The 21,935-nt window shown below is 41.7% G+C and overlaps 1 protein-coding gene across 7 annotated transcripts in view; it reads right to left on the minus strand.

The window, feature by feature from the left end:
- LOC107378123 (kelch-like protein 29) overlaps window positions 1–21,935 on the minus strand; it is a 404,331-nt gene that overhangs the window by 126,588 nt on the left and 255,808 nt on the right. For 6 of the 7 annotated variants that reach the window (XM_070545020.1, XM_070545022.1, XM_070545021.1 and 3 more), the window contains one exon: window positions 4,036–4,174. The exons of the other annotated variant lie outside the window; for it this stretch is intronic. In XM_070545020.1, coding sequence (XP_070401121.1) covers window positions 4,036–4,174 — 139 coding nt within the window. The remainder of the gene's footprint in view (window positions 1–4,035; window positions 4,175–21,935) is intronic. 7 annotated transcript variants of the gene reach the window in all.

Genomic DNA, 21,935 nt, shown 5'->3' on the forward strand with positions numbered 1-21,935 from the left:
TTATGTCATTTCCTGCTCAGAAATTCCGAGTTCCAATGACAACTGGAACGCGCCGTTCATTGACTTGATTGGGAAGAGGGAGTGGGTGAAATGTGTTGGTTGCAATCAGAAACTTCACCACTAGATGTCACTAAAGGCCACACACTAGATGCTTACTGACTCTGATGGTTTTCTCTTGCTAACTTGTTGTTTTGTATTTGTTCGTAAAGTGATAGAATTTTAAAAGTCTGCTTGGAAACCAAAACCACCTAAAAATAAAATGGGAAGCGATTAGAATCCTCACACTGATAAATGAACATGATGCTTCGTTCTGCTCGGCTAGAGGCCAAAACAAGTTGATGAACAATTAGGCTTTGTGATTTTGGAAAGGGAATATTGTCCAGAACAATCAGCAAAACCGAACTGCAGTAATAGAGTAATGACTCTGGCCCCGGGCTAAATGGGCTGAGCAGAGTGTTCACACAGGCCTGACCAGGTCTGGGCTCTGTGCACATCTCACAGCCGTAACACGGCCTGACTCAGGTAAAACGGTGCTGGGGCGAACGGCAGAAAAGCACATGTCGGGACTACTCAGAGATTCTTGAGCTTTTTTTCTTCTAACATGAGTGTGAAGAAGCAGTGGCCATAAATTAAACGCCTGCAAGCACACTTATTGGAAAATCCCGAGGGGTAAAATGGAATTACCAGAGAAGATCTGTCTCCCCACCCGGTGCACTGGCCCTTTAAAGGGTAAGGTAATAGGTTTTTAGGGGAGGGGGGTGAGGAAAAAGTGTGTGCACACTTGAGGAATGCCGTTACACCCTACAGGTATCGGGGGTGAGAGAGTAGGCTGAATTATCACAGTTGAGGGAGACTTGGGATGAGACCAGTGCACACAGGGTCAGCTGAGGATCCAGCAGAAATCGGACTATTTGAAACATTACAGCTAAATGGTTCCTATTTTTCCCAATTTTCATGAACGAAGCTCGCAAACTTTTGCAGCCGACTGGCTTTAATTTCATAAGCAAGTCGGTGGGTCGATGTGTGTGTGGGTATGCCGCAAAAATAAACACACCCTCAAGAATTACACCTCAGCTGCTCTGACTAACAGAGCCTGGCTAAATTTCACCTCCTTCTGAAATCCACACACACACTCCTGCTCCAATCAGGCACCTTAAACACACACTTCCCATCTATAATGTAAATTCCCATAACTGTAGTGTTTTAGGAGCTGGAGTCTGACTGAGGCAGGTGAGGAAAGCAAATATCCCTCTCTTCCTGCATTTGTTACTGGACCTGATGGAGTCGTAGACCGTTGGAAACCAGCAGATCATTCCAGCGACGCAAGCTTCAGACGAGAGGTCAGAACTCAGAGACGGATGAGCCTTCGGCTGTCTTTGCTCCTCTCTGACCGAACTCACCACCTCGCCTGAAACAGCTCACAGCTATGACCAACTGTTTCTGTCTGCTCCCATTGTCCACTTTTCTCTGCGACCTTATTCTCATTTCAATAACACAGAGATGAGTCAGCAGTCACATCTGATGGCGTCATCCTAGCACACTACTAAAGATCTTGTTTGCGTTGCTTCAGGCTAAAAATACCTTAAAACTTAGCAATAATATTTAACAGATTTCTACTTAAACTCTTTATTTTTTTTATCTTAAATCAAGAGTTTTACTAGTATTTCCCTATGTGTGTTATTTGTTAGCCAAAAATCTGAAGAACCATTGACCGGACTTTAATGAAACTCTCAAAAAGGTAATAACTTTTGTCAGAGACCACCATCTAGAGGAGGAAAAGTGTACTGCATCTAAGCCCCTCTCTCTACTTCCACGCTTACGGCTGGAAGCAACGCCTTTCGTTCTTGAACGCTCACCCCTACCTGACCAGCCGATCAAAAACAAATTATTTTACAACTATTAATCTCATGTTATGCTGTTTATTTATATTTATACATATTAAAGACTTACTTGTCTGTAAGAAATGTTGCCAGCTCTGCATCAGTCTAGGTATGGTCCTTAAAGAGCAAGTCCCCCCAAATCAACATGTTTTTTCTGATAAACTATATAAATACGTGTCTAATCGTGCTGCAGACACGTGCAGTCAATAGTTTAGCATTTTAGTGCATTTTAGTTAAAAGTTAATTTTCTGTCTAAAGCTGTCAGTGTTGTGCCGTTGTCAGGTAAAAACTCTGCACTGCATTTGAATTTTAATCTGCCATCGCTATTGGCTAAGAGGTACACAGTGACGTTAGATGGTACATTATGATGTCACAATGTTGTGAGCCTGTGTGTGTGTGTGTTAGCGGCTCCGCCCTCTCGGTCTGCCAGGCAACAGCATTTGTTGCATTTTTCAAACAGGAAGTGGGAGTGGAGTAATACTCTGGTAGGGGGTGACTTGCTCTTTAAACGCTGGTGCAGGTTCTGTGATTGACATCTGTACACGAGCAGATGTCTAACGCTATTGGCTGATGCCGAGAGGTGCTCGATGGAAATCGCGTGTGGCTCTGCGGGACGGGTTAGGGGCATGGCTTCAAAGTTGTCGAATTGCTTATATTTCCCAGAACAGGGTACGACTGTCGCTTTTATGGATAAAAAAAAATCATACATAATTCATAAAAAGGGAAAACTACTGCTTACATTATTTTTTAAACATTAACAAATGCATTGGTTCAATACTTATATGAAACCGAAAAAGTTTCTCAATAGTTCACCTGCTGATGACAACTTTTTCCTCCTAAGCCGCCAAATAAAATAAAATAAGAAGAATTAGATAATGCATGCAGCAGCGGGCATAAAAAGGAGATTGATAAAATTCAGGATGCTCCTCTGGGAAGCCGCGTTGCCTTTCAGGGGCTCCAGAAGTGATCCGGCTACTGCCTAGATAAGACTCACGGTCGAGACAACCTGATAGACAGGTTCAGCAGCATGGGGGCCCTCGGTTCTATCAAAAGTCACTTCGATCTCTCAGGAACTGGCTGTGCTACTGTCAAGGTCATAGGGAGGGCTCACTGTCTCTGTTTTATTCATGTCGTGAGGAGCTGTCACGGAGATGACCGGTCCTTGAACGGACGCCGGCTCTGCAGCTTCTCCACCTCTGTTCTGGCTCTCGTCTCTATCATTCCACTCCCACGCAGGAGGAACAAGTGTATCGGTAGCAAGCCAGGAGGCCGCCGCACCTGATAAGCAGCTCTCTGTTCTGTGATGAGCTGTTGGAGGTGGCTGTGGGGCAACGTGGCAGACTTCCCTACAGGCAAATCCTGCAATCGCAAGCATCTTTCTTGTTTTTTTCCCCCTTTCGTCCTTGTTGCCTTTCCTCACCATGCAAACAGGAACACTCTCTCACACACACACAGAAATAACAGAAAAGGGGCCAAAAACAACTTTGGGTCCAATCAAAGCTGAATGCACCTGCAAAGATTTGAAGTAAGGGTGAGGACGTTAGGGTTCTGTGGCATTCCTCTTCTTAACACTACTCATGCATGTAGCTGATGCAGGCACTCACAACAACAAACACGCAGGTGGAAACCAAAGGAGCTGAATACTGGAGTTCAAAAACAAACACTGAGGTGAGTCATGATGACAACCTGTGAAAACGGCTGTTCAGTCTTACGTGTTTTTGTTTGTGATGTGTGATGTGTGTGTGTGTGTGTGTGGTTCTATTGCTCTGGCCCATCGGTGAGTTTAAAAAACATCCCCCAGTCATGGAACATTTTCACTGCTCGTTAAAATGGAAATGTGGTTAAGAATCGCCCTACATGGGGAGGAAAGAGAATGACGAATGTTGACCTTTTGTTTTTGTTTTTGTTTTTTAAAGTAAAAACTTTTTTTTTCCTCCAGTTTCAGATACATTCATTTGAGAACATGGGTGGAGGAAGGAATGGCTGCTGGCCCTGTGCTAGGAACCAAAGTCTTCACACACCTGCAGGAGAGAGAAGGGGAAGGGAAAAAAAGTGACACAAATGCGCCCTATGAAAAGAACAGATCGGATCAACAGCTGGTGGGAGTGGAGGGGAAGGCGGGAAGGAGGGGAGGGACGGGGGAGCGAAGGCAAACCTTTTCACCAGGTCCTTGAAATACAAGCTGCAGGAAGCTAGAACATTTTGGTGGACTTCAAACTCTTTGCCTTCAACAATAATTTTCAGGTCTGTAAACTCTTTCGCTCTGCGCTGTTGGTTCAGCTCCTTCAACATCTCTGTAGAACAAGAAAAAGAAACAGACAACGCCACAGTTGGGTTTAGAATATTCTTGCTTTTCAGCCAAAACATACAAACACATAGACGTGTGGACATAAATAACAGGAAGTGCAGATTGCAAAACACGTGTTTGATTGCTTTTAAGAAAAATACGAAGCAGTAACGTGCACAGGTTTGAACAGGAACGGGGAGCGTGTGCAGAAACAATCAGAGCGTTTGACAAAAGGAAGAACCGCTAGTGTTTGGGGATAATTACACAGAAATGATACAAAATGAAGAAAGAGTTAAAAGCATCTCAAAGAGATGAGGGCTGGAAACAGAGACACGGTCAATGCATTATTCAGAATGAAGTCAAAAAATCTTTGGCCTCGCATTTAAGCCCTACTCAGCGTCCAGTTGACCTTCAGATGTTATCCCCTAATCCCACCATCCTCACCTCACACGCTTCCAAAGAAAAGCACCCATCTGCACACACACACACACACACACACACACACACAAACACACACACACACACACACACACGTCTGAAGAAACGACAAATATAAAGCAAAAAAAAAAACAAAACATGGACGTCACAGCCTGAGAGAGCGTGCTGCTGAAGGCCACGTCGCACGGTGAGTTGTGGCGTAGCGGCGCCGTGTTAAGCCTGTCCTTACTGTAGCGCCAGGTCGGAGGCGCTTGTTTGTCTGCATCTTAATGAGGCACCATGAGGGGATGCTGAGAGTGAAAATCAGCGGGAGGCTGGCAAACTTATTCTGCAGCTCGGGGAGGGAGATCCAACACCGACGCCTGGCTAAGTCTCCCATCGAGAGAACGCCACAAAAAAAGAAAGCGCCGGTGACAACCTGCAGACAAACCCCTCCGAACGTGGAAAATCCTGATTACAGAGGGAGAGACGCCTTCCATACAGTTATCTAGGCATAAGCAGCGCGGCGCACAGAGGCTGCAGCCTGTGAGTCAGCTAAACGCTCCCCTGCAACAAAGCAGAATCTGCCAGGAATAAAGGCGCGATCCATTCTGGGGCTGGATGCAGAATATTTCAGATCAAAAAGGTGCCAAATCCTTTTTTTCAGACACTAATCTGCACGTTACCCTTGCAAGTCAAGCTTAAACATGACAATCGGAACAGTGAACGGTATCTCTTTGGTGAGTCAGCTGTAGGTAATGCATGTGCAAAAACAAAGGTGCGTTTATGAACAAGTTTTCAGCTCCAAATGAGCAAAACTGATCACAATGGAGACAAAAAGGAGTTTTTTCTTCTTTTTGTTGTCAGAACAAAGATCTGTGGTCATTCCAGACCCAAAGCTGGGATTTAATTAACCTTTAATGACTCCCATCGTCCTATTTGGCTCGAATAGCCATTCATTTCTCCTGTTGGACAATGAATACAGCAGCTACAATTACACAGAATAAAGACACGTTACAAATATGGTCCAATTCAGAAACACGCTTTGGAAAAACATTTCTTTCATCGGTATCACATTCTGGGGAAAGAAAGGAAAAAAATGACCTGGTTATTAAACATGCTGAATACTAACGGAGGCAGGAGATAATGAGGGATTTTGACAGAATCTGTCCTGCACTGTGATTGGACGGAAGGCTGCTCAGAAACGCAGGAACGCTGCTCCCGTCTTGTTTTCCATCAGCCGCTCTCCACATTCCAGTTACCACTGTCAGTTTGCCAGCTTTCTGATTACTCTGTGGGCATGGGGAGGAGTGGGGGCGGGGGTGGGGGTGGGGTGCAAAGGGAAAGCTCCGTGGTTTGGAGGCCGCATTAGTACATTTCCCAACCACCGCTATGGCTCTCACCTCCAATCCTCCACACCTCATACCAACAGTTCGCCTCCAAGAATAGAGAAATTGCCAGATAGTGGTGATGGTGGTGGTGGTGTGGGTGTGGGGGGTGGGGTGGGGGCAGAGAACTCCACTTGTCAGCAAACAATGGCTGCCCTCCCTCGAAGCCGCGCGCACACACACACACACCTGAAAGCATGATGGAAAAGCTAATTATGGCTTCATGGGGGTGTCTAAGAACAACTCGTCACCACAGAGGGCCGTGAAACTCCAGGTGGCGTCCCTCTCTTCTCAGGGAGTGAGTGTGGGGGGGTGCAGCCATGCTCAATGGAAGCGTAGCTACTTTCAGACATCTCAATACTCCCAACAGGAAGGAACTCTGTAGGACTGTAAAGCTCTGCAAGACTCAGTCACACCAGCTGGACGATATTCCGAGGTATACGAAGTCCCTCGTAGGGGTTTTGTGCGCCGCTGTGCCGGTCTTGAGTCTGTGGTGCTCAGCAAACACTGATGCCATGTTCTAGCACATTGTCCTGCCCCAGAGCGACTCTCAGTAACAACTCCACCCCGTGCTAGCCTTTCATGATTGGCTGATGCAGCACACGGGGGGTATGAACGCCACGCTGGCTCTGCCGTTCAGCCTAGTAACTGTACTCAGAAACCCCGGATCGCTGCGGCCAATGGGGCCTTCGGGTGGGATTTCAGGAAACCTATCAGTGAAAGCCGGGCCTCTCCACTTTATGTTGTTGTCAAACCCTCTACAAAGCAGCGGATTGGCTGTTGTCACAGGACAACTCAGCTCCTGATTGGCTGGTGAACTCAGAGCCATTTTAAGGTTCTTATTTCATGTACAAAGGTGAATCCACCATCTTGTTTTACAATAAGTCACCCTTGATCTCCTTAAACTCAGATTTTCTGGAGCAGTTGATTTGTTTTTTATAATTTTTTAATCATAGACATAACTAAAACATTCTGGGTGCAGCTTTGGGTTGTCAAGCCATTATCTAAATATTAGTTTAAATTAATTATCATTAGTTGAAACAAAAATAGGTGCTTTTTAGGAAACTACTGTTTTTTTCTTATGAAAGGTTATGTCAAATTTTTTTCTCTAAAGTGTTTATTGTTGTACAGGTTAGGGTGTGGGTAGGGTTATTATATTAAAATAAAATAACAAGATTTTAGAAATGACCCAAGGTACAGCAAATAAAAGTGGGCGGGACCTCTGTAACCCCTTTGATGTGATTTCTTCTTCCATCTTTTTATAAAAAAAATCTAATCTTTCATCATCGTCAATCGTCCCCACATCGGTGTCATCGTGGATGACCTTCGCCGTTGCTCAGCAGAAAGGACACTGACGTGTTCATTCTGACCTTTTACTTCTCTTTTAAACTTCCAACAATCGATTACCAGCAGCAATCGCAGCTTAATTACCCAGAACAAACCACACAAGCTGATCAATAATTCAATGTACAACTCCACCATAATGATTGTCTTTAGCTCAGAAAACACAAACAGACCCAGAAATCCTTGTGTTTGGCTTATCAGACAGTCTTGTTGGGCTTTCCATAAAAAATGTAGTCTTTTACTTTATCCCACAAGTGAATGGAGGTTATGCTACAAAGCAAATGTTTTAATAATATCTTTTTTCTGCTCTTGAACAGAAATAAAAGAAATTATTTTGAATACAAAAAAAAAGTAAAAACAAAAACAAACAAAAAAAATACAGTATTTGTACATATTTCAGCCATAATATATCATATACTGTAAAAGAGAAAAACATCATGGCTGACATAATGAAAAATACAAAACAATCATGTAAAATAAAAATAATAATATCAAATAATAATAATAATAACAACAACAATGACAACAACAACAACAATAATAATAATAATAATAATAATAATAACAATAACAATAATAATAATTTATGAACATTTGGAAAAACCTAAAAAAATCTGGGCTGTAATTTACACAAACCCGAATATAAACACTTAAAAATTATTTTATTTCATTTTTAGCATTTTAAAGGTCATTTATACCATGACTCAAAACAAGAGGAAAAATCTTTTCACCAGGATGGATTTTCCTGCTGATCTAAACAGGTTCCTGATTCAAAGGGCTGCCATACAAAGAGATGTTTGATGAAATCTAATTTCTAAGAACCACAGCGGAGTGAGAACACCAGACAAAGAACACACTTCATAAAAAATAAAAAAATTAAAACCTGACGAATACGACTTTTTTCTCTCTGGGCAATAAAAGCTTCCCCAGTATAATAATAAACTGGTTTCAAATGTCCTTCCTCTGAACACAGCAGAGCTTCTGAAGCAGCACGTGGTAACATCAGGGGTTATAAGGGACCAGCTAATGTGCAGAAATAAACTAAAAAAAACTATTACACTGAATAAGTAATCAGACATCAATAATGGATTTTCCACGTGCAGCGTTTGTCTCAGATGAGAACAGCTGTTTATTATTACTGCTGATTTTGATCCTACAGCTAAGGTCTACATTAAGGGACAGCCAGAAAAATGATCAATAATCAATATTAGTGTCACTTCAAACAAAATGTTCAAATTTTCCTTTCATTAACCTGAAGTTTTTTGTTATTATAACAAGAATAACTGCCTTAAAATTGATTTTAGGGCTCCTACAAAATTTATAATGTACTTATTCCAAAAGTAAGAAAATTATCCATCATAAAAAATCAAAATAACAACAAAAATACTTTTGGAACACTTTTACATTGTTTTGAAAGCTAAAGAAAAACATTATTTAAAATTAAAAGTAAAAAATTGTTTTAATGTACATGCAAACTTGAATGAATTCATGAAAAAGTGATAAACTGTAAAATGTGTTTCCAATTTGATTTTTTTAACATGTGTAAAAGTTTCTAGCTAAAATATATTTTTCTTGCTAACATAACAAAAAGCTGAAGTTCCTGCTTTTTAGCGTACAATTGTTTTACCTATTTTAATTTAGTTCAAATCATTTTATAATTAAACAAAATTAATTTATTAAACAGGACCAATAAGAAATTAGCAGGAATTTCTTAACTTGTTATTTTTGTATTTAGGAATGCAAAGTTTTAGATTAGAAAATGTTACTAAATCAAATGAATGAAAAATAAATATTTTAAAAAGATGGATGGATGGATATTTATGGATATAAGTAATTTTTTTTATGATTTTAGTGAAATCATATTTATGTAATAATAAGAAATCATATATTTTCACATATATGATAATTTTATAATCATTGATTAGCAATCAAGTTTCAAGAAAATTATATATATACAAATATATATATATATATACATACATATATATATATATATACAAATATATATATATACATACATATATATATATATACATATAGATACATATATTATATACATATATATACATATATATATACATATATATATATATATTTACATATATATATATATGTATGTGCGTGTATATATATATGTGTGTATGTAAATATATATACATATATATATATATACACGTATATATATATATATATATATATATATATATATATATATATATATATTTATTTATATATATATATATATACTTTTTTATTCCTATATGTGTAAATACAGGTACATGTCAGGATCCTTTGCAGTCAAGAGTCTGCTCAACAAATTGCCGTAAACATCAGCCATACTGGTTTACCTCCCCATTAGGTTCCATCTTGGAGGCCTTGACGGCTAAGCTTGAACAGGTGCAAAAAGCCATCAGCTCTCTCACTTCCACTCATGCAAATGCCATCTGCTGGAACAAACGTAGCTTTCACACAGATAAAAGCCATCAGATCTCGTGTACAACCCAATTTAGCTTGGGATCTTTCTCAATGTGTCATTACTCTAAACAGCCTTTGCAACGTACCTCTAACAATCACCACCACATTCATTTCTGGAGACTTCTCAACAGTCTGCGCCTACTCCACAGTAAAGCAGCCCATGCACATCATCAGAAATCCTCGAGACCCCTTGAGTCTCTGGCTGTCCTGATTTCAGTCGGTAAGAGAGCACCGGCATCTTATCGCCTTAGAGAATACTCCATGATGAAGGCGCTTCTTAGAATATTTTTTTATCCCCTTGCTTGAATCTTCTGTGCTGCTCTGCAGGTGTCTCAGCACCGCTGTCAACCAGCCCGGACTGAGCCGCGGGGAGGCACAGAGAAAAGGAACTTGGGTCCCTCAAAGACGCCGCCTGGCTCTTTGTTTCCTCCAACAATAGGCTTAGAAAAGACCTGGAGTAGCTAACAAAAACAGCTCGGAGATGCTCTGTCCTGCACAGTAACCTCAAACCTCCTGTGGAAAAGTTCGGCATACGCAAACAAACAGCTGACAACAATAGACCTGAGCTGGCGCAAATGCATGTAGAAGATAAACAAAGAGCATTCTGCTGCAACAGAGCGACAGGACGCCATGCTACGTGTGATGGGGGTGAAAAAAATAAAAAGTGCAGTCCCAGCTGGCGCAGAACCTTCCTCATTAGGCAGGTAGGGGGTTACAGTGTCTGACAAACGGTCATGGTGAAGTTTTAACAAGACGATAGTCCTGTGGTTAGCAAACAAGAGCACCGTCACGGTCATTCCGTCCTGCAGGCACTGCGGTGCTGGATCTGAGTTAGAAAGGATGTAAACACTCTGAACACTTCACATGTATATGAGGAGAAGTTGTAGGAATGTGTACGACGAGCGGCGCTTTAAAGTCCCAATCGGGCGGGCGTCACAATTCACAAGAAGCTGCATGTCACAGTTATGAGCTGATGGAGCTATTGGGGCGATTTCACAGCTCACTGCACCAACAAACTTATTTACATCTTTAAAAGTTTATATTAAGTCTCTTTAAATCAGGCCTTTGTGGGTTAGAAGAGATTTCGTCCAACAGCGCCTCTTAGCTCGTTTAAATGCATTTTCCTGGTGTTTAACCTGCTCTAATAACCAGCTCTAAAGGCAAATCCAAAAATCATGAATCTAGTACCAAACTGTTAAAGGGGCAGCTCTAACAAGGTGTGTTATTTATGATTTTCTCGTAATACAAAGAAAACAAGACAATGCAAATCAGCTTTAACCTTTTAAAGTTGCAGCTTGCTCAGAAATGATAATTTTTGGTTGCTGCGCAAGATGAATAAAGTTATATGAAAAAAATATTATTAGTGGTAAACAACTTTTTCAGGGTTAAACTGGTCACAGAAAGTTGGACTTTAAAGAGCAAGTCACTCCAAATCACCATTTTTATTTATTTTTTTTGCTGATAAACTACATAAATGTGTCTGATTGGGCTGTAGACAAATGTAGTCAATAATTCAGCACTTTAGTGCATTTTAGTTAAAATTTAAATATTCTGCTTAAAACTGTCAGTGATGCACCGTCGTCAGCTAAAAACTCAGCACTGCAGTAGAATTTAAATCTGCCATCGCTATTGGCTAAGAGGTACACTATGATGTTAGATGGTAGATTATGATGTCACAATGTCGTGAGTGTGTGTGTTTGTTAGCGGCTCCGCCCTCTTGTTCTGCCAGGCAACAGCATTTGTTGCATTTTTCAAACAGGAAGAGTGAGTTGAGTAAGAATCTGGTAGGGGGTGACTTGCTCTTTGAGATTCTGAAATGGCATGTTTAAATGTTTTATGCTTTTAATACAATGACAACCCTAACCCATGTAATAATAACTTTTGAGCTTTTTAACTATTCATGACATTCTCTCCATAAATATGTGCAGATTTGGGTTTTATTCCACCTACTGCACCTCTGGCTGCTGCAGGACTTTTCTTTCAGAACAAAGCGTGCACCTTCAAGCTGAGCTTGGTGGAAAAGTCTCAAAAAACTCATGAGATCTACAAGGAAAAGTTGAAATGTGCATCCCCGGCAGCAGCGGCTGCATCGGCATCTTGAAAACTTCTTGAGAGATGTTCCGGTTTTCTGATTAGGTCTCTGCACATCCTAGCGGATGATGACTTCATGTAGGAGAGGCTCCGGTAAAGTTGGTCAGACTTTTTAAAATTTATTCTTAGTGTGTAGGAAGCTTGATGTGCTTGACGTGCACGCCCACTAACGTTTCTCTCAAAGAGAACACAGCTCTGAGCCGCTGTGCAGCAGACCAGTGTGTGTGTGTGTATGTGTGTTTGTGTGTGTGTGTGTTAGCTGTCACAAAAAGGCAGCAAAGCCAAATAAAGTTACATTCAGGGACAACATCAGCTTTAAAACTGGACATTTAAAAGAGCAGGAGGAAGTCTGTATGCTGTGTGTCATAAATGCCCTGTCTCCTCTGATTCCTCTGACACATTCACCCGCTCGCTGATATGATTCATCCCATCAGAGCGACGGAGTCGGACGCTCCCGACAGCGCCTCCAAGGCAGCTTAATGTGTTAGGTGGTTGTAGACTTTACTCAAAATGCCAGTTCAGACAGAAAATGAGATCACTACATAAAGGAAGTAGGGGAAAAACTAATTAAAAGGGCATAATTTCCCTCTGGGATTAATAAAGTATCTTTGATTTGATTTGATTATGGAAGTTTGACAGCCAAAACATGTGTAGAAATAATAAATGTCTTCTTCATACATTCTCCTGCAATGCCCTGGTCCTGTAGAATGAGCCCTGGCATTTTTACTGTGACTGCCTGTTTTTTTGTAAAATCACAGAAAAAGAGAGCTGCTCGGGTCGAGCAGGCTGCTTCATGCGCGTTCACGCTCAGGCATAGCCCTCCGAACCGTTCTTAAATCGTACAGATACAAGTTACATCACTGGTGCGATAGCTTGCCTTGTAAGATGTTGGACTTTTGTGCAGCAGACCTGGGTTCAATTCTGGATGTAAACATAGTTTATTTAGAGTTTCTTTTTTACATTAATGCTATATTTTTTACAGTCAGATGCCCAAATTTTTATTTGAGACTCGCCGAACGGCATTGAATTCACAGATGTGGGTCCAACTTTCATTTTGGAAAAATTTTTCAAGAGCATGCAGGAGGACTGACCCATGTTAAACCTTTGCCGGCTGTGCTGAAGAGAAAGGTACAGAACCAAATTATTTAATTAATTAGCTGCGCATTCTCCTGTACTCTGTCCTCCGGGCCACACACACACACACACACACACACACACACACACACACACACACACACACACACACACACACACACACACACACACACACACACACACACACACACACACACACACACACACACACACACAGAGCTGTCTGCCTCAGCTGTTATTTTCGTAAAGGAGTGTGCACGTACAGCATGCGCGCCTCGTGCACGAGCCTACTATTGAAGCTGCTGTTACGCTTTTGGCCAGAGGGGGCAATCACGAGCATAGAAATTCAAAACTCCGTAAAGTCCCTTTAACAAATAATTATAAAACAATCACAGACATGAACTGTTGTCCATGAAAAGCAGGAGGCACGTTTTTCAGATTGACAGCCAGTCACATAAAACATAAATCCACAAAATTAAAATCCAAACAGATGTCACATCTGCTGAGATGTCCAAAACACACCATCACATAATAAATACATATGCGTGCATGGCTGGCAGATGTGTTTACATGTATATCGAAACGGCAGCCAAAACTGTCCTCTGGACATTTCATTTTCCTCCTCCACTCTGGAAACAACACAAATTTACACCTCGAGTTCAAGCATCAGGATTTTCTCCAACAACCAACCATAGCCTCGTGGATTCTGGTCAGTTGGTAATAAAGCTGATGAATCACGTGTTTCATAGCAACAGTTACAGACATTTAGTGCAATGTTTCTCTGGTTTTTGTCTCACCTAAATGTTTCGGCAAAAATGAACCTGAGTAAAAACAAATTGCAGGTTTCAAACCCTCGGGGAAGGAGGGACTGTTTAAAGTCAAAGGTCAGACGCTGTCGTTGAGGTAGAGAGCAGAATTTGTGGTTTTATTAATTATAGCAAAGCCGCCCCAGACCATCACACTGCCACCACCATGTTTGACATATGCTATGGTGGTGTTTTACTGTTAGTTTAAATCTTCCCAAAAGTCCATCTCAGGTCTTCTCAGTCCAGAATATTTGAGCATTTGGTAAATATAAGACTAGTTTTAATGTTTGTTTTGGTCATTTTCCCTTTGGAACTACTCCATAAGGTCTGCAGGACTTTATATTCTAGGTTCTTTATGTTCTAGGTTCTTGATCTTTTGAAGAATGGTGCCTGAAGTGTTGCTTTTGAGATCTTTTAACCTTCTAGTCAGACAGCTTCTACTGAGGGGGTTCCTTCAGCTGCAGGTTTGACTGTAGTCTAGCCTGGGTGTGGGTTAGGGTTAGGGTGAAACTGAGCTCCCCTTTACAAAAACGAGGTAAAATCAGTTAATTCATGATTTAACAAGGTGATTCACAGAACCAGCTTGGTTTTGGACATCTTTGACCTTTATTTTCTAAGATTTCACCTCTCTTTCCCATTGTTTTCCATTATTATTATTTTCCTGAAAATTTCATATTAGAGGCAATTAAAATGATTCCCTTTTTAATGAATTATGTAAGTTATTGGTTGTCATCAGTATGTGAAGAACATTTCAAGCTTTGGTGCAAACACCTTCAGAAAAACATCTCCTCTCTCACCTTTAATGAATGAAACCATCTTAGAAAAATACCCAGTTGTTTTATTTTTTGCTGACATTTAAAAAAAACCTGAAAAAATTCAGTAAAATGATGAATGCTTTTGATGCATATCTACTCGGTGATTCTTTAGCATCATAAGCTGCAATGGTGACGATTCAGAGGGACGAGCAAAGAAGTAAAACTTTACTCGTACTTTTGGAACGCAAGCCTGCGCGTTTTAAAAGGCCAAAGTTCAGCCTCGTATTCGTGCAGAGCTTTATCGGTTGTAATTCTAAAAGGCTGCACACATTCTTTACTTTGTATTTATCTGTATCAGAAATTAGCAAGCGTTCAGCTTAAGCATCAGCGAGGACGTCATTGTCAGGCTCAACTCGGGGTTTAGTAATCCATCCTCTCTGCTGCACACGACAATGTCACTCTGCAGAACACGCAGTCTGTGATGCACACACACACACACACACACACACACGCACGCACGCACGCACGCACGCACGCACGCACACACACACACACACGCACGTGTGCAGCCATGTGTGTACAGAAAGTGTGCAAATGAAAGCACATGCACAAACAAACACTCAACTTTAGATGAGACAATGTCATGAAAAAATAATCCCAATAACAGTGTGGTGCTTGAGAGGAGTAGCTGGCTGGTGTAGATAACGTACTGTACGCTCAGACGGGGTTTGATTGTAACTAACTGGCAGCACAACACTTCTATATCTCCTCCTTTAATTATTATTGAGTTACTATAAATAAAAAGAATAACAGGAAGGGATGGAGAGCTGTCTAACGTATGTCTTTTACAAAAGCAAGGTGTGTGTCTGAGTGGAGGTCTTCAGAGAGTATTATTAGTTTTTTCCCTTTGAGGCGGTGGACTGAGTTTTTTTGGAACATCCAGCTGAGCGTGTCACACTTTTGTTCACTCAGAGAAGCGAGAACTGCCCGTCTCTAAGACTGAGAGTGGAATATTTTGACTAGAGCAGACCCGAAACTTGGCCCTAAGCTCCTTGTCGGGCATCCATTCACAGATCATCCCTCTGTGATATGACTGGACTGGGGAGAAGAGGCAACACAACAACAAGCTCGAGTAGTGGTGACGGTCTCCAGGAGAGTCAAAAGTACACACGAGCAGAAAAAAGATGCAATTTTGTTTTGCAACAATGTCAGCTTTAAACAAATCATTTGAGTTGGTTCCTTTAAACAGATAAAAAAAAACCTTCAGAAACATCCGAGTGTGTCCTGGGATGTCTGAGACTCACAGGTATCAGGCATGTGTGACGCTTTCAGCCTTGTGAACTTTAAGATGGAGGGCTCTGAGCATCCACTTGTTCCCCACAGACACAATCAGACCTCATCACATTGATTTTTACCTTCTACACTGCAGATTGGATAAATGTCATTTTTTATCTGCTATCATGAAAAAAAATCCTGTCAGGGTTTTTTTTTTTTTACTTTGACACAAAAAGTGATCTCTTAAAAGGCCACTAGACCGTTGGGGTGTTTCACAATGCCAAGGAACCTAGCTTTGATGTCTTGGCCCGGCCCCGGTTGCCTAGGTGGCAGGTGTGGGCGACGGTGGCACAGGAGTTAAGTGCTCGCCCCGTAATCGGAAAGTTGCAGGTTCGAGCCCCGCTGTCGCTGTCATTGTGTCCTTGGGAAAGACACTTAACCCACGTTGCCTGCTGGTGGTGGTCGGAGGGACCGGTGGCGCCAGTGCTCGCCAGCCTCACCTCTGTCAGTGCGCCCCAGGGCAGCTGTGACTACATTGTAGCTCATCACCATCAGTGTGTGAATAAGTGTGTGAATGACTGATTGTGTTGTAAAGTGCCTTGGGGGGTTCCAGGACTCTAGAAGGTGCTCTATCAAATACAGGCCATTTACCATTTACCATCATCAAGAACCACCAAGGCGTGATGAGCTGAGCAAGGATACACGGGAGGTGTCTTGTTGCCTAGCCTTGGTAAAAAATTACCCAGAATACACCACAGTATTTTCAAAAGGATGGCGGATCAGAAACCGGCAGCTACTTCAGGGGCAAATTTCAAGTTTAAAAGTAAGTCAACTAATTTAAAATGTTTATCTTAGATCCAAAGAAGTTTTTTATAGTTGCTTAGTAGTTGCAGCTTTGGTGGCTAGCGGGTAGTAACTCACTTATATATTTTATTTAACAAATGTATACACAACTTAAAAATGAAAAAAAGGCTCATTATATATTTATATTGATACTTACATGTATAACATTATCTCCCGTGTCACGTGACGTTACGTGACTGCCGCAGAAGCTGCGGTCACGTGATGCAAGTCTGTTCCATTTAACCGTTTTCTTTGACTGAGGAAGGATAGTGTCCTCGTAAGTCAGTTGGACATTGAAGAACACCTTTTGTCTTGCTTTAACACCCCCTGGTGTCCGTTTGAAATCACTGTCGTAAAAAGTACAACAGCGTGATCATGACGTCTGCATCCACTTTGAATCCTTTTTTTTCTCTCGCTTCTTGATGTTGACTCCTGTTTGACCCAGATAAATGACTTATTTGTTTATTTGGAGGCTAACCTTAACCCACGATGAAACAATGTAATAAACGCTGACAAGGCTTAGCTCGTCTGTTCTGTGCATCGACATATAAATATTGGACAATGGGTTTCCACAGACTCCAATAACACGTTTTTGAGGGTAAATGGGAGGTGGCCACCACCGCCATTTTGACAGTGTCACAGGTTCCGCCAAGCCCAGACAATTCCACAAAAGGGAAGAGAGGTGGAGCTGAGGGTGGGGCTGTATGGCTGGGATCAACCAAGCCCCCACAATGCGGCTCAGAAAATGGTCTCAACCCGGAAGTACCAAAAATTGCAGTTCCACCCTCATCCACTAGGGGGTGGTGTCAGAAGCGAGCAAATCCTCATCGACTCCCATGTTAAAAATACCAATTTCACAGCAGAAACAAACATGTTTACAGCCTGGTACCAGAACATGTTTTTTGTCTAAATTATCTAGCTTACACTCATAACAACTCTGAGGGGGGGTGAATTTTTTTCTCACTCTTCTGTTTAAGTGTATTAAAAGCCTAAAATTCTGTATAATTAATGAGCATTAGACCCACGTGACCACAGAGCTAGCTCCGTGGAAAGGCCTCAGTAGCGCCTCGGTCTGGCCTGGAAACTGTTTCGGGATTTTGAGTCTCTCTGTTTGTGTATTCTGTTTTGGATATTATTGGTGCAATTGTTGGACAAAATGACTTGCTGTGGCATTAATTGCATTAATAGAGCGTCCAAGGAGTCTCCAATTAATTTTTTTCGGTAAGTTAAATTATATGTATGTATTTTAGGTCACTGCCGCCTTTAAACTACCTGAGTTTATCGAAGTAGTTAGCTAACTATCATTTTAACATGTAGCATGTACTGTTTAACCATGAAATTTAGATGTAAAATACGGTAAAATAATTAATAGGGCATATGTCGATGGGTAAAAGGGTAAAACCCAGTGCATTTAACATAAAAATGGGTTGAAATATGACGGAGATCTTGGAGGGACACTGCTGTGTTCCATTCTTCCACCCGGTTCTCCCCGGTGGTCAGCCCGGTGCATGTCTGACCGATGCGGCGCCTACTAGCTGCTGCGCGAGCTGACCGCTCGTGGAGCTCTCGGACGGGGCTGACCGCTCGTGGAGTTCTCGGATTCGTAGAGAGACCTGACCGCAGAAATACTGCAGCTCAATTCCCTACCTAAATGCAAAGTTTGAGAAACGTGGTTCACTTAGGTCTGCACTGCCTTCGGGCTAATTTGTCAAGTTCACAAAATGTGGAACGGGATGTAAGGTTAGAATCAGCGGCGAATCGGAACATATCTCGATGCCCTGGCCGACGAAACGGTCCACATGACTATTACTGTCAGGCTCTGAGAAAATTCGGGTTGTTGTTGTGTCAGTCGATTCTGCAACAGTGACTCTAACTAACGCAGTACTAGTTGACAGACATCATTACAGCGTGAAATCCAGCACAGCGTGACCCGGTTCTGTAAGGAATTCTGTTCAGGAGGTCGCATTTCAGGCTCTCCACATCATATGTGTCTGACTTTTACGTTAGAATAACGATCACACACTAGGAATGTTAAAAAGCGCCTATATCAGACAGTTTCTTTTGTATATTATCTGACTCTATAAACTCCAACAACAATGTGCTTCTATTTTTTTCAGGCTAAATCTACCCAAGACATTGGCTGTCAGACTGATTTAGTAGTCTGCAAGAATGCGTTTGTCCAGGCTGACATGAAGCCTTACTCGTAGCAAAGGTGAATTATTTTTAATAATCGTCTAAGTAAACATTTTATTATTACCTTCTAGTTTTAATTTGTTTTGCAGATTATTGTTACATGTGATTTTATGCTCTTTTTCATTTATAAATGTGCTGTTTCTTAGTTTTTTATGTAGCCACCCAGTTTAGAGCTCCCAGCTGCTGTGTGTGTTGTGACACAGGGACCATGATGGAAATTCATCTTCCAGAAAGTCTGGCTCATCATTTAGCCAGATTTCTAAGGTACAGGCCAAAAATGTTTAGGTTAGTTTTGATAAGGTCTGTGCATCTCTTATTTCATGACGTAACTTTTCATATTTTAGTTCCTGGGTGCCTTCAATGTGCCGGGACTGTCCAAGCAGACATTCTTTCGACATCAGGCAAAGCTGTTAATTCCAACGGTGAGCTGGCAGTGGCAGCTAGAGCAAGCTGATATCATCCAGGAGGCTACTGAATCTGGACCTGTGACTCTTGGTGGTGACATGCGAGCTGATTCACCTGGTGAATACGTTTAAATTTATTTATTTGATTCCTTTGCTATCAAATGTAAATTCAGTAATAACTTGCATTTCTGAAGGACACTCAGCCAAAAATGGCAGCTACACCATGATGGATCTCAAAAGAAACAAAGTTATTGATATCCAACTTGTACAGGTACAACATTCCCTGATGATTCCAATACATTTCATGGTTAATTATTCACAGATCAATGGAGAATTGTGTTTATTTTCAGAGCAATGAAGTTGGAAATAGTGTGCAAATGGAGAAGGAGGTATTTGTGCGAAGTCTGAGCACACTTTTGGAGAGGGGGGTCGATGTGCATCAAGTTGTGACTGACCGCCACACAGGAGTGCAGAAGTATTTGCGGGAGGAAAAAAAGGAAATCAGTCACTACTTTGACCCCTGGCACATGGGAAAAGGTAATCTTTGGGGATGTATATAGTGAATATTACAGGATTTTTTTTCTATTTTAAATGTGGGTTTATTTGGCTCTCCATGAATTGGTAAGAAAATCGAGGAGCTGGGGAAGAGAAAGACGACCCAGGATGTGAGACTGTGGAAGCAAAGTGTGGTGAACCACCTCTACTGGTCAGCATCCCTCTTTATTCCAAATTGGTTCAGCATTTACATGCTAATGTGGCAATATGTCACAGAGTGGTAATGTTGTTCTTATGTTTAATGTTCTTTTGTTATGTTTTATATTACATGTTTTCTAATTGATTAGGTGCTTTTAGGCTGATTTTTAACTGTTTGGGTGTTTTTAGTGATTGCCTTTAATACACTTAAACAGAAGAGTGAGAAAAAAATTCACCCCCCTCAGAGTTGTCATGAGTGTAAACTAGATCATTTAAACCAAAAACATGTTTTGGTACCAGGCTGTAAACATGTTTATTTCTGCTGTGAAATTGGTATTTTTAACATGGGAGTCAATGAGGATTTGCTCACTTCTGACACCAGCCCCTAGTGGATGAGGGTGGAACTGCATTTTTTGGTACTTCCGGGTTTGGTTCAGTTTTTGAGCCACATTGTGGGGGCCTGGTTCTGAGGTGTAAACATGGATTGCTGTAAAGCGTCAAAGGAAGGCTTGAGTTATAAATACGGTATTCTGCCCACAAAGGGTGGAGAAGGCTGAGAGATTTATTCACCCTGTCAAGCAGGGGTGGGCAATCCTGGTCCTCGAGGGCCGCTATCCAACATGTTTTATTTGTATCTCAGACTAAACACACCTGGTTTAAATCTGTTGGTGATTAACAGGCTTCTGCAGAGCTCGATGAGCAGCTTAACAGGTGATTTAACTAGGAATCAGGTGTGTTGGAGCAGGAAAACCACTAAAACATGCTATACAGCGGCCCTTGAGGACCAGGATTCCCCACCGCTGCTGTAAAGGGTCACTTCAGATCCTGCTGATGATTTAAATTCTGACAAAGTTACGTAGTGTGTCTTTAAAGTTGAACTGTTTCTCATTTACAGATTTTAAATGTTGTTTATTTGAAGGTTAAAGCTGTTCAAGTGGATAAAAAGTAACTGCTGCTGCTATGAAATGCAGCTGTGCCAGAAAGTCCCGAAGGGCCGACTAATGGGCGCCGTTTGGGGAAACACAAACAAAGTTTGTGCTTCATGGAAGTACAAACCGTGGAGTGTAAACAGGAGGAGACAAAAGCAGCCTTCTGCTGCAGCCTGAAACCAGCAGCCTCAGCCGTGGCGGACACGCAGCTCCCCGTCACACGAAGCCGCGCTCTGGCATCCGTGCGCAGGAATGACGGCACGCCGCTCGGCTCCTCTTACACCTCGCTTGTGTTTACGAGTTTGGTTTGCGCCGAGTCCCAATAAACTTTACAGGAAGGTGATACCTGCCTTTTTGGGGCTCCGGTTCCCCTGGGCGCGGTTCCAAAACAGCACAAACAGAGCAAAATTAAAAAGAATAACAAAAATCCCATGCCAGCGGGGCAGCTTAAGAAAAATGTCATATCTTCCCCTGAAGACAGAGGAGATGTGTTTATTGGGTAACTTTGTGAAAGTCATAGCAGCCCAAGTAGAAAGGTTAGCGCCGAGGTTAGTTTGTACGTGGGAGTCTTCGCGGCAGGCTGCACGCCTGGGATGAGCTTCCAGAGCCTACAGAGTGGAATCAGGCGAGTAATCTTTGCTTTTCATCACTTTTTTCTATTTTACCTACCCTCCTTTGCTCCGCTCGTCTCCCTTCCAGTTTCTGCCTCCCCTTCTTTCACCTTTTTTTTTCTCTCAAGGGATAGAAAACAATCTGTTAGGTGGCTGCAAGGCCCCACAACTTCTGATTGTGCTCAGCATGCTTCAGTGCTTATGCATTGCTGGTGTGTCCTTGTAAAGTTGTAATCTAAGTTTTAATCTCTAATACAGGACTTTTTTTATACTCTACGCACCACAGAGAGGCGTTACAGAGCTGGAAAATGGCAACACTGCAATAATAATAATAAAAATAATAATTAAAATAAATAAATTCATAAATAAGAGCTGCAGGTTTTGCAGAATTAAAAACTTCCTGGTCTTTCAGCGTCCCATGGTTTCTCCTAAAGACTATTACGCTCAGA

The sequence above is a fragment of the Nothobranchius furzeri genome, chromosome 2, assembly GCF_043380555.1.
Source record: "Nothobranchius furzeri strain GRZ-AD chromosome 2, NfurGRZ-RIMD1, whole genome shotgun sequence".
NCBI classification, from domain to species: domain Eukaryota; kingdom Metazoa; phylum Chordata; class Actinopteri; order Cyprinodontiformes; family Nothobranchiidae; genus Nothobranchius; species Nothobranchius furzeri.